Below are 13,564 nucleotides of genomic sequence, written 5' to 3'. Positions count from 1 at the left end.
AAAAAAAAAAAAATTTAAACAGTATAAAAGTATAGATAGGGTGTAAACTAGAAAGTCTGTCTTCTCTGTGCTCCAGCCAGCTGCATTTCCTTGTGGTAGGCAGCCAACTCTTGTTTTTTAGGTTTCCTTCCAGGGATGTTTTATATCCACATGGGCAAATGTACTAGACAGGGTATCCCTCCATCCTTTTGACACAAAAGTTGGCATACTTTGTATTTCCCTGTTTTCCAGTAAGTGATATACTTATGAATGGATCTTTCCCCTTTGTTTCCAGTGTTTTGCTATTTCAGTCTGTGCTGCTGTGGATACATTTTTATGTATCTTGCTTCCCCCATGCAAGTATGTTTTTAGTAGGTTTGAAGGGTATCTGAATTTTTAAGTTTGGTAGATACTACAAACTCATTCTCCATGGAAATTGTATTAGTTTGTATTCCTACTAGTAACCTATGAGTGTTTCTCAAAGCTTTGCTTATCAGAGTTTTGTCAAACTTTGGGTTTTTGTCAGTTCCATAGGTAAGAAATGGGAGTTCTATGGGTAAGAAGAAATTATTCTACTTAGAGTAGACTTCATATAGATATATTTCTGGCTATATCCCTGTGTATTTATTTAAAAAAAAAAAAAAGAGCTCCTGAGTTCTATGAAATCTATGTCATCTTGGAAAGCTATTTTTAAGTAAGAACTCCAGGTAATTCAGATCTGATAATTAGCCAGGTTTGAGAAACACTCCTCTGGAAGCTGTTTGGAATGTTATCAGATTGTGTTTGTGTTCCTCAACACCATTTATGAATTAGCTGGAATGCTTACCATCCAGGTCTAATGGATACTTTTTTCTTTTTGACATTTTTTGGTCATTTTATGAATAATTCACAGAAGCAAAAATAAGGAGATAATGAAACACTGCTAGACATTTTAATGTCAGTTGCAACAAAAGAAACCCAAATTATTCCAGGTTTTCCTGGTTTTGAAGGCTGAAATTTCAGGACATCTTTGAATTCAGCTAATTGCTTATCAGCTGTCATATATATGTGCATATTTTTAAGATTGGTGATTCTGTAGTATTGAATTTTTGTCATCCTAAGATATGTTTAATAGCTCAGATTCAAACAAGCAAATAAGCAGTATATTAATTTAAACAATCACAGATCATTTTTAAGCAAGGCCAGTTATAGTGGGTGGTTTGAGAGTGGATGAGGTCAGTAACTCAGAAAATGATGAGGATTACTATTCCAGGTGATATTATTTGGAAAACATTGACGTTGCTTTTCCTACTTTATTAATCAGTGTTTTGCAGCTAGAAGCAAATTAACTAGTTGTTGGAAAGTATCATACGTAGTACTTGAGTTGTGAGAGCCTTTGGTCTCTGCATATATTTAAAGACTTGAAAGAAATTGCCCTGATACAGCTCTGAGGGGATTGATAACAAATGGGAGACTTGATACTAAGGCGAAATAGGCTTTTTTTTTTTTTTTGTCTTTTAGTATCGTAAAAAGTCCTGATATTACCTCAATCCCTGAGAAATCTCCCTAATAGAAACTAAGTTGGGAATATTTTTTAAGGATTGAGGATACACTGAGTTCAGGGGGCTTTCATAAGGCATGAAGAGAGTCAAGGAGGTTGCAAAGAGTGTAGAATGGGGCAAAGCTGATTGAAGGGTAGTTGGGGAACATCATTTTTTTCTGGGAAATTAGGCCGATGACAAAAAGCAGTTATGGTCAGAAAGGTTGTTATCAGACGTGGGTGTTGTATCTTCTTATTGGTTACTCAATTGGCAGGACAGCCTAAAAACATAATTCTGCAGTTTAACTGGTACAATAATAGTATTTGATAGGAGTTGTAAGTGAGATAAAGTAAGAATTCTTACACTGGGCGGTGCCTGTGGCTCACTGGGTAGGGTGCCAGTACCATATGCCAAGGGTGGCGGGTTCAAACCTGGCTCCAGCCAAACTGCAACAAAAAAATAGCTGGACGTTGTGGGAGGGCGTATGTAGTCCCAGCTATTTAAGAGGCTGATGCAAGAGAATCGCCTAAGCCCAGGAGTTGGAAGTTGCTGTGAGCTGTGATGCAACAGCACTCTACTGAGGGCGATATAGTGAGACTCTGTCTCTACAAAAAAAAAAAAAAAAAAAAAAGAATTCTTACACTGATGTAATAGTTATTTTCAAAAATCTTAAATCTCATTACTGATGATTGTGAAATTCCAGCCATAACTGGAGGAGTTTACTAAGAGTGGCTTTGTGGTTCTCTAAAATGGGCTAAGTGCTTCTGATGCTTAGCATTAGCTTGGAGATTTAAATATATGTGACCTAATGAGAGAAATAATACAGGCATTTTATTCTTCTGGAAAGCTTTTTACATTGTTAGGTTCAAAATTATAGACTTGCTCTAAGAATATTCTGATTTTTTTCAATAATGTTTAAAAATAGCTTGTTTACTGTTCCATTTAACAAACATTTCACATCTTTGAGGATGAAGCATTTGTGCTGTGTAAATAAGAAACTGAATGTGGGACCCGCCTTCAGATAATGGAGATACATATAAACTAACATAATGTAAGGCAGAGTGAAGCTGCTGAATTGAGAGGAGCAAATTATATCAAACTGAGGTGCCCTCATTGAAGAAGTGGCACTTGAACTAGGCCTTACAGCTGATTAGGACTTCCCACATCTAGAACTGTGAGAAGTGAATTTCTGTTGTTGATAGGGTACACAGTCTGTGATTTGTTTTTGCAGACCAAATAAACTTAAGAATCTAGAATGTAAGCAGAACTGTTACCGCTCAACAAAAGTGACCAAATAACCCAGGTAAAAAATGAGCATGGATTTGAATATATATTGGTCTATAGATAGAAGCTACCTAGAAATATATAGTAAGTTATACAAATAGCCAATAAGTATATGAAAAATGCTCAGCATCATCAGTCATTAGGAAAAATGCAAATCACAGCTAGGGTGGGATGCTCTTTCACACCGTTAGTCTGGCTGTAATCAAAGCTGCAACCATTGACAGTGTTGGTGAGACTAGAGTTGAAACCCTGGTATGTTACTGGTGGAAATGCAAAGTGGTGCAATCACTTTGGAACCAGTTTGACAGTTCCTCAAAAAGTTTAAGAGTTAATACATGGTCTGACAATTTTACACTCCTAGCTGTATTCCAAGAGAATTAAAGACATATATTTACCCCAAAACTTACATAAAGCTGTATATTATTTGCTAATGTAAATCTTCATAAGCACTTTAACAGTATTATTTGTAAAAGCTCAAAAGTATAAATAACTCAGATGTAATCAAGTGATGAATGCGTGAATATAATGCGGTATATCCCTACAATGGGATAATATTCAGCTATCAAAATGAAGTAAAGATTCCTGCTTCTACATTGATCACCCTTGAAAATAATTATGCTGTATAAAAGAAGCCAGACACAGAAGGCCAATGTTCCAGGATTCTACATTAAATGTTTAGAGTGGATATGAGGCAGAAGTGGTCTGTGTGGTTGCCTTGAGCTAAAGGGCATATGGAATGGAGAGATATAAGACACCTTACACTTCTCCATTCCATGGAGGAGAGAAACACTCTAAGATTACATGGCAGAGATGATTGTACAAGTCTATAAATATACCAAAACCCATTTAACTTGTGTACTTTAAGAGTGAATTTTATAATGCATTAAATAAAAACTCATACACAGGAGATAGAAAATAGTGATTTTTTAATGAAAGGTTGTTTTGTTTTGTTTTTGAGACAGAATCTCATTCTCTTGCCCTGGGTAGAGTGCCATGGCATCATAGCTCACAGCAGCCTCAAACTCTTGGGCTCGAACGATCCTCTTGCCTCAGCCTCCAGAGTAGCTGGGACTACAAGCATGTGCCAGTACTCCAGCTAGTTTTTCTATTTTTAATAGAAACAGGGTCCCATTTTTGCTCAGGCTGGTCCCAAACTCCTGAGCTCAAGCAGTCCATCTTGCCTCAGTTTCCCAGAGTGCTAGGATTACTAGAATGAGCCACCAGGCCTGGCCTCAGTGGTTTAATATAAATAATTACTACCTATAACATGATTGAAGAAATGGAGATTGGCTAGTAAGAAGTCAAGGGAACTTTAAAGAATACCATAAGAGTAGATTTAATAATTCCAGGGCTGAGATCGAGTGCCATGGAAGTGCCTGGCCTCATCTTGTGCTTGTGATCCAGAACTTGTTGGTGAGGGAGCAGTAGATGGTGGAGAAGTAAGTTGCCAAGATACTACACTGGTGAAACTTACTGGAAATTCTCCCACCGTTGTGCTGAACCTTAGAATTCATTCTAAAGTTGCACGGCAGCGGGGGTGGGGTGGTGCTTGGGAAAGCTCCTACTGGGGAGATGCCTTGTTGGTGGCATTCTGCACAGCTGCTCAGCAGAGTGCTGGAGTGAGCTGCTAGGTGTAGGACAGAAGATGCTGGAAAGCAGATACTATAGGAGCACCTTGGAACCAGGAAGAGAAAACCCTTTCCTCTTTCAGTGCATCTCCACCTGCTTCTCCTGAGAAGTCTTAGCATGTCAGCTGGCCACAGTGCAGTGTTGGAGGGGCTCAGCTCTGTTTGGGAGAGGGAGTAATAAGGAATGAGTTCAGATGGCACATAAAGATTTGACAGCTGGCTCAAGAGTCTATGTTAAAACCTATACCAGTTTAGCATATATTCTGTTTTTTTGAGTTGAGTGAAAGTACCAGGTGTTCATTTAAAAGTAGCCAAACAGAATTTAAAGTATGTATTTATCCATGTGACACTTTTAGAAAATTTTGTTTTAAATCATTTCAAAAAATCGGCAGTAACTAAAATATATTGAACAATATTAGATATGTTTAAAATGGAAAGTAAAAATTTCCCTTTTATTTTTCATTCTTTCATCATTTATCTAATGAAGGTAAAACTACTATTAACAGTTGGTATATGTTGTTTTTTCCTATGTACATGTACATACAGTGTATTTTTCCTAGTGATAGAGGTTTTATATATTGGTTTTTCTAAACTTGTGAAATGAAAAGACCACTTGAAGATTAGAATCTGTGATGGACATAGTTAAATAGTAGAAGTAGTGGAGGGAGAGATACTTTGGTAAATCTGAAATACAAGTTAACTTACAGTATGGCCTAGATCTGTGGTTTCCCACCTGATGGACTCATACTGCCAGGATAAGCACAGTAGAAGGTGAACTGCTGGGCCAGACGCAAAAGCTGCACCTACATTTACAGCCGCTCCTCACTACACACATCACTGCCTGAACACTCCCTCTGACTGGTATCCTCTGTTCCTGTACTGCGGAAAAATCATCTTCATGAAACCTTTCCCTGGTGCCAAAAAGGTTGGGACTACTGGCCTAGATGTTTCTATTTTTTTTAACCTGTTTTGCAATATTCATGTTTCTTATTGTGTTAATCATTTGTATATTTTTATGTGTATGTTGCTGGCTATGTATACTACTTAAATTTCTATGACATTCGAATAATAAACGTTTTTTTTCCTCTTTAGACAAATCCTGCAAAAATGTCTCTCTATCCATCTCTTGAAGACTTAAAGGTAGACAAAGTAATTCAGGTATGTTTAAATGTTTTTTTTTTAAGTACATTGAAAACAATGTGTATAATTTTATTTAATTTTTTTTAATTTGAATCAAAATTTAATAACAAAAATGCACTGCAACAAATTTTACTTAATAGGTGAAGTAAAGCAGGTATATTTGTTCATTTTTATACTTCATAAGCCTATTCTTCAGTTTTACTAATTGCAGACCAAAAAGTTATAGAAAAACTTAAAAGTTTGTTTCACTCTGAACTAGGATTTTTTTCTTTAAAATTTGACTTAAACTCTTTAGAGGTGGCTTGATTTTCTGATTAAAACTTATATTACAGGGGCGGTGCCTGTGGCTCAAAGGAGTGGGGTGCTGGCCCCATATGCTGGAGGTGGCAGGTTCAAACCCAGCTCCAGCCAAAAAACGGAAAAAAAAAAAAACAAATTACATACGACATATTTTAAGTTGGTAAAATATACTCCAGCCTTTAGATATTAATGCTTTTGTGTAAAATTGGTAGATTTTTCTTATGACCAGTCTTTAAAATAGTTTTGTGTCTCCTCTTCTAAGTTAAAAATTATAGAAATGGTGGAGTACATGCTACTTTTAGAAGACTAGTAGTGTAAAAGCACAAGGAAAATGTCGTGATTTCCTTCCTTTTAGAGGAGCAGCAGACATTTTATTTGCTCTCTAAATGAATATGCCAGAAATTACAGTATTTCTAGTTTCATTGAGTCAAAAATTTTTATAGTCCTTTATATGAGTATCAGCTTTGAAGACCTGCCTCTGCTTAAGAAAAGATGGGGTTGGGATCACTTTTACTATTTTGGAAATTTTTAGTGATTTTTTTTGTTTTTTAAAGGAAGGGTCTTGCTCTGTTAGCCTAGGTATAGTAGCATGATTATTGCTTACTGCAGCCTTGAACTCCAGAGCTCTGATGATCTTCCCACTGCAGCTTCCTAAGTAGCTATAGGCATGCACCACCTTGCCTGGCTTGTTTTTTATTTATTTATTTATTTTTTAGACAGAGCCTCAAGCTGTCCCCCTGGGTAGAGTGCTGTGGCATCACAGCTCACAGCAACCTCCAACTCCTGGGCTCAAGCGAGTCTCCTGCCTCTGCCTCCCAGGTAGCTGGGACCACAGGCGCCTGCCACAACGCCCAGCTGCTTTTTGGTTGTAGCCATTATTGTTGTTTTGGTGGGCCCAGGCTGGATTCGAACCCACCACCTTAGGTGTATGTGGCTGGCGCCTTAGCCACTTGAGCCACAGGCGCCAAGCCAGTTAGTTTGTTTTTTATAGCGCAAATAAACAGCCTGGCTATGTTGCTGAGGCTGATCTCAACCTCCTGGCCTCAAACAGTCCTCCCACCTCAGCCTTCAAAAGTTCTGGAATTACTGCAGGCCTGAGTCACTATGCCTGGCCCAAAACTGGAGATAATTTACAGTGTGCAATGAACATATCTGTTTACAGTTTGCTTTCAGCTTAATGTCTTACAAGCTCAAAACCTGTTTAGCTGCTGTTTTATTCTTTTAATTTGACAAGATAATCCAAAAACTCCTTATCCTGAAGATCAATGTACTGGAGGCCCTAACCTCAATTTACCATAATTTCTTAATAATTGGTTAATGAGGGAGGCACCTGTAGCTCAAAGGAGTAGGGCACCGGTCCCATATGCTGGAGGTGGTGGGTTCAAACCTAGCCCTGGCTAAAAACTGCAAAAATAAATAAATAAATAAATAAATAATAATTGATTAATGAGCCGAAAAGTTGTATGAAGTCTTAAGCAACCTGAAGAATACAGGATGGGCCAGTTATTATGTGCAGGGAGGGAATCAGGAACAAATGAGTTATTTTCCATCATAGATCCAATATAGAAATTAAAATGTGGTTCATAGGCTTGATGCCTATAGCACAGTGGTTATGGCGCTAGCCACATACACCGAGGATGGCGGTTTGAATTCAGCCCGGGCTAGCTAAACAACAATGACAATTGCAACAAAAAGTAGCCAGGCGTTGTGGTGGGTGCCTGTAGTCCCAACTACTTGGGAGGCTGAGACAAGAGAATGGCTTAAGCCCAGAGTTTAGGTTGCTGTGAGCTGTAACGCCTCGACATTCTTTCAAGGGCCACATGAGACTCTGTTTCAAAAAAAGGGAAAAAAGATGTGGTTTATAAAGTCTCTGATGTCTACAGTTTGGCTGCCAAGGCTTTGATGCCTTAAAGTTTTAAGTGGCCCGTTAAGTCACTTTTACAAGTTCCATCATGTCTTCAGTATTACAGAGTTTTCTTCATGTGGTTTTATTTCCATAAGCATTCTTTTTTCTGAAGAGCTTTTATCTGAAATACTTTCTTTCCAGAATAACCATTAAGCCATTAGTATGACATCAGTACCTTAACTGATAAGAATTTGCACGTAGATCTGAAAGAATCTTTTTTTTCCTCATCTTTTTTAAATTAACATTTAACGGAATAAAATTAACCATAGTTAGCTTTGAGCAGAGGCTTTTGATTCTGAAAACAACAGAAGAGTTTATATTAACAAATGTTGGATTGAAAAACAGAGAGGACTACAGTCTACATCAGTCTGACCTCTTTAAGGAGAAGCAAATTATGTGGATATTTGCATTGAAGGACCTTTTATTTTCAGAGCAGAAAATAGAGATAGAGCATTGCGTAAAGAAGGGGAAATGTGGTTTTATCCCCCACTGGATTTTAAAATGTTCCCAATTAAAGTCATTAAACTCTTGAACTGTATTTTTTGCTTCATTTTTTATGGTGGATCTCACCTTTTTTTTTTTAAATCCGATTCTTCTGAAAAGTTGTGGGAGAAGATAGTATTCATTTTCTCATCTGTTTGCCTTTTATACTACAACAAAACTAAATTACAGCAGTGAGTTGACAGTTTGTTTTGTAAACTGTACGCCAATGGCCAGTAGGTTGTGCTTTCAGTATCATGAACCTTTCTATCCATTCCGCATCCTAACAGGAGCCTCCACCTATACAAATTGAGCTTTTAAGAAACAACAGTATATAGAACCGGAGCCTGTCATTTCCTGTGTAGAGAGCAGGAGTGACAGAAGTGACTTCACAGAACATGTTTCCTCACATACTTTCTGTAAGGGGCCGATGCAGCACACCCTGGAGGAACTACTCTTCCGGGGGTACTACCTGCCGCTGCCCCCCTTTTTAAGCGGCTTCAGATTTCAAAGTAGATTTGAAATAGTGAGCTACATTTTAATAGTGGATAGTACACATACTGAAACTCTTGTCACATCCTTCTTTAATAATACTTTTGCTTATTACAGAATTAAGTTTACATAACTTTGTAGTTTTCTTGATACAGTAGAAACTGTGTAGTTGACACTTCCCAACATGACCACCTCCTTCACTTGACCTTGGGTTCATAGACTGGGCGTGCACCACACGCACGTATCAGTCCAACAGGCTTCGTTCCTTATGACGGCCAGTTTGTCACAGTCCCGGTGGTCAACTTACAGAGATTGGATAGGAACAATAGCAATGAAAGAATAAAAAGTAATAGTTTCTATAAAAAGGAGTGGTATTTTTTAAATGAATAAGCTGTTTTAGAGCAGTTTTAGATTCACAACAAAACTGAGCAGAAAATATGGTACACTTGTGTCCTCACAAACTCATGTCTGCACCAGAGTGGTAGGTACGTCAACAGTTGATGAGCCTACGCTGATGTATTTTATCACCCAAAGTCCATAGTTTACATTAGGGTTCATGCTTGGTGTCATTTATTCTATAGGTTTTGACAAATGTATAATGACACGTATATGGTCATATGTTGCTTAAGGAGAGGGATTTGGTCTGAGAAATGCATTCTCAGGCAATTTCATCATTGTACAAATACCTTGCATACACTTAACACAAATCTATTTGATACAGCCTACTACACACCTAAGCTATGTGATAGTGCCTCTTGCTTCTAGGCTGCAGACCTGTACATAATACTGTAGACAGTTGTAACACAAGGATAAGTATTTATGTATCTGAACATATCTCTAAATACAGAAAAGGTGCAGTAAAAATACAGGATAAAATATTTTAAAAAGGCATAATGTATAAAGGAGCTTATAGGATAGTGTGTTGCTCTGTGTGGGACAGTGGGAGATGGAGAATGACTCTGGAGACCAAGGACATTAGTATACACTGCTGTAGACTCTATACACTGTAACCCGGGCTACACTAAATTATTGTTATCGAAACAGTCTCACTCTGTACCCTGGCCTTGGGTAGAGTGCTGTGGCATCACAGCTCACAGCAGCCTCAAATTCTTGGGCTCAGGCAATTCCCTTGCCTTAGCCTCCCACGTAGTTGGGACTACAGGCACCCAGCCCAATGCCCAGCTAATTTTTCTATTTTAGTAGAGATGAGATCTTGTTCTCGTTCAGGCTGATCTTGAACTCCTGAGCATAGGTCATCCTTTCACCTCAGCCTCCCAAAGTGCTAGGATTACAGGTGTGAACCACTGTGCCTGTCTTGAAATGATAACTTACTTTTTTTTTTTTTTTTTTTTTTTTGAGACAGAGCCTCAAGCAAGCTATCCCCCTGGGTAGAGTGCCATGGCATCACAGCTCACAGCAACCTCCAACTCCTGGGCTCAAGCGAGTCTCCTGCCTCAGCCTCCCAAGTAGCTGGGACCACAGGCGCCCGCCATAACACACGGCCATTTTTTTTTTGGTTGCAGCCATCATTGTTGTTTGGCGGGCCCGGGCTGGGGATTCAAACCTGCCACCTTAGGTGTATGTGGCTGGCGCCTTAGCCACTTGAGCCACAGGTGCCGAGCCGAAATGATAACTTTCTTAAGTAAAACTTCAGTGTTTTAGTTTCTTTGTGGAAGTATTGGATTTAACTTATAAATTATATGAGAATTTTAAGTAAGTATTTTTAGCATGTTGTTAGAATTTTCTTTTCCTTTTCAGGCTCAGACTGCCTTTTCTGCAAATCCTGCCAACCCAGCAATTTTGTCAGAAGCTTCTGCTCCTGTCTCTCAAGATGGAAGTAAGTTTATATTGGAGGTTTATTCTCTGTGAGTGGAAGTATTTAGTAAGCTTTCTTTTGCTGAAATATGGAATCTAAGACTTTTTTCTGTTGACTACATAAAATTGGTGGTCATGCTCTAGTAGTAAAAAGGAAAATAAGTTTATTTCAAGAAAAGCTCTACAGAGCAAGGTGGGGGGAGGAAGAGCAGAGAGAGGGAAAGGGAGAGGGGGGTGGGGTCTCGGTGTGTGACACACCTTTTGGGGGCAAGACACAATTGTAAGAGGGACTTTACCTAACAAATGCAATCAGTGTAACCTGGTTTCTTGTACCCTCAGTGAATCCCCAATAATAATAATAATAATAATAAAGCTCTAGTAGTAATAAAAAAGCTAATTTGAAAAAAATAACTTCAGCTAATCAAAAGAGTGAACTGTGAAAAGGAAGATGTGTTTTATGGCTTAATGGAAATTGACTCTTTCGGTCCCTAATATGGCTGATAAGTACAGCTGCCTCATGCTGCTATGTTTGAATTTTATTTTTTTCATTTTTGAGACAGTCTCACTCTGTGGCCCTGGGTAGAGTGCGTGGCATCATAGCTCACAGCAACCTTGAACTCTTGGGTTCAAGTGATAATCTTGCCTCAGTCTCCCAAGTAGCTGGAACTATAGGTGTTGGCCACAACACCTGGCTATTTTTAGAGATGGAGGTTTCGCTCTTGCTCAGGCTGGTCTTGAACTCCTAAGCTCAGGTAATCCATGCCCCTTGACCTCTCAGAGTGCTAAGATTACAGGTGTGAGTCATTGCGCCTGGCCACTGTTTTGAACTTTATGAACCGTCCTCTTTCTTTGTCAGGGGAGCTTCTGAAATTTGTTTTTTTTTTGAGACAGAGCCTCACTTTGTCACCCTCGGTAGAGTACTGTGGCATTACAGCTCACAGCAACCTCCAGCTCTTGGCCTTAGGTGATCCTCTTGCCTTAGCCTCCCAAGTTGTTGGGACTACAGGCGTCCGCCACAACGCCCAGCTATTTTTTTGTTGTAGTTTGGCTGGAGCTGGGTTTGAACCCACCACCCTCCATATATGGGGCCGGCGCCCTACCCAGGAGCTTCTGAAATTTTCCAGCCACCTCCTTTTTGGGGTGCTTCCGGAAGTCTCTATCCAGTCTCCATACCCTGTTTCTGGTCTCTTTTTTTTTCGAGGTTCAGAGGAATTCAGTACAGAGCCCCTAAATAATACATTTTAAGATAGAAAATAAGTGTTAAATAGGTTTTTGTGGCCTGTCATCTTGGCTTATAACCATTTTTAACATTGTTTCTTTTAGAAAGTTCACTTTAAAATTCTCGCATTCTGGGAGGCCTAGGCAGGTAGATTGCTGGAGCTCAGGAGTTCAAAACCAGTCTGAGCAAAAGTGAGACCCTGTCTCTACTAAAAATAGAAAAACCATTTGGGTGTGGTAGTAGCTCCGTGTAATTCCAGCTACTTAGGAGGCTTGAGCCCAAGAGTTTGAGGTTGCTATGAGTTATGATGCCATGGCACTCTACCCATAGTGACAGAGTAGAAGACTCTCCCTCAAAAAATAAAATGAAAAGAAAAGAAAGTTCAGTTTAAGTCATAGATAAATCATGTTTAAAAAGAGGTTTTATAAATATTACATAACTACTAGTAAGTTGAATAATTTTAATCTTCAAAGTTACCGTTTCTAGGATTTCATTGGCATGTGGTTAGCATTATTAAAATGATATGACACTAAATAATTTTAAAAGCTTTGCCATTCATTCAGAAGAGGTCTATTTACTGATAAATAGTAATTATTTATTAATTTATTCAATAAATTATTTCTACTTTTGGATATTTAGAAATATGACATTGTTTTTGTTCAAATGTCTTCATATTTTATGACTCTCACCTTAAATATTTTCTGTATTTTCTCATTTCTAATTGTCATTAAAAAGATGGCGAGGTGCCATTCCAAATTGCTACTTTAAATTCATCCTAGGTTTTATGACTTAAATATAATTTTTTAACACAAATAGAAACCCGTAATAAAAGTAGTTTCTGTTTTTGTTCTGTGCATTCTTTTTTATTCATTGGTGTATTTATTTATTTATATTAGATCTCTACCCTAAACTGTATCCAGAGCTGTCTCAGTACATGGGCCTGAGTTTAAATGAGGAAGAAATATTTGCAAATATGGTCCTGGTTGGTGGAGCACCAGCTCAAGGGGTACGTATAGTGGAATTAATTTTGAATTATATACGATCATTTTACTCAGGGATACATGCTCTCCTTTCTGTAGCTAACTCACAGATTTTAACTTTAGCATTGACTTAGCTTCTCAAATTTCAGACTTTTTTGAAAATTACTTCTTACATAGTCTACTTTGTTTTATGCTGTTGCCACTGTTTATATTTATTAGGACTTAAAGATTCCTGATTACCTATTACTAGTCGATTCTTTTTTGTCTTCGGCATTTAGTCAGTTACTAAGACCCAGTGATTCTGTCTCTGACTGTTCCTGTATTTTTTCTGTTCTATATTTTTGTAGCTATATTCGACACTTCTGAATTTCAACTTAGGGTTATTCTAGTACTCTTACATTTCCTCTAGTAATTTATGTCAAGCGGTGTTAAACTACTGCTAGATAAACTATTCTGAAATACACGTCTGTCATGGTTTTTCTTTGCTCATGAACTTCTAACATCATTTCTGAAATTCAAAGCTCCTTGTAATTAGACCCCAGATTCCAGGCTTAATGGATTTCATAACCTTTTGTTAAAGTCGTTGCCATGAGTGTAGCACTTTGTAGCACTTACTATAATGACAGTTAAATATTTCCTGAAATGCTCATGTTACCTTGTTGTCACAATCTCAGCTCTTAATAAAGTACCTGGGAGTTTATTTATTTATTTATTTATTTATTTTTGGAGACAGAGCTTCAAGCTGTCCCCCTGGGTAGAGTGCTGTGGCATTACAGCTCACAGCAACCTCCAACTCCTGGGCTCAAGCGAGTCTCCTGCCT

General features: G+C 38.2%; 1 protein-coding gene across 2 annotated transcripts in view; it reads left to right on the top strand.

Annotated features, from left to right (window-relative positions):
- SDCBP (syndecan binding protein) overlaps positions 1-13,564 on the top strand; it is a 26,856-nt gene that overhangs the window by 2,600 nt on the left and 10,692 nt on the right. For both annotated transcript variants that reach the window (XM_012807570.2, XM_023515404.1), the window contains exons 2-4: positions 5,504-5,569; positions 10,488-10,566; positions 12,660-12,769. In XM_012807570.2, coding sequence (XP_012663024.1) covers positions 5,519-5,569; positions 10,488-10,566; positions 12,660-12,769 — 240 coding nt within the window. In that variant the 5' untranslated portion in view covers positions 5,504-5,518. The remainder of the gene's footprint in view (positions 1-5,503; positions 5,570-10,487; positions 10,567-12,659; positions 12,770-13,564) is intronic.

This window comes from Otolemur garnettii, unplaced genomic scaffold (assembly GCF_000181295.1).
Source record: "Otolemur garnettii isolate 467f Iridium unplaced genomic scaffold, OtoGar3 scaffold00071, whole genome shotgun sequence".
NCBI lineage: Eukaryota > Metazoa > Chordata > Mammalia > Primates > Galagidae > Otolemur > Otolemur garnettii.
Note: the sequence above shows the minus strand (reverse complement) of the source record. Positions and strands in the feature narration are given on the sequence as shown.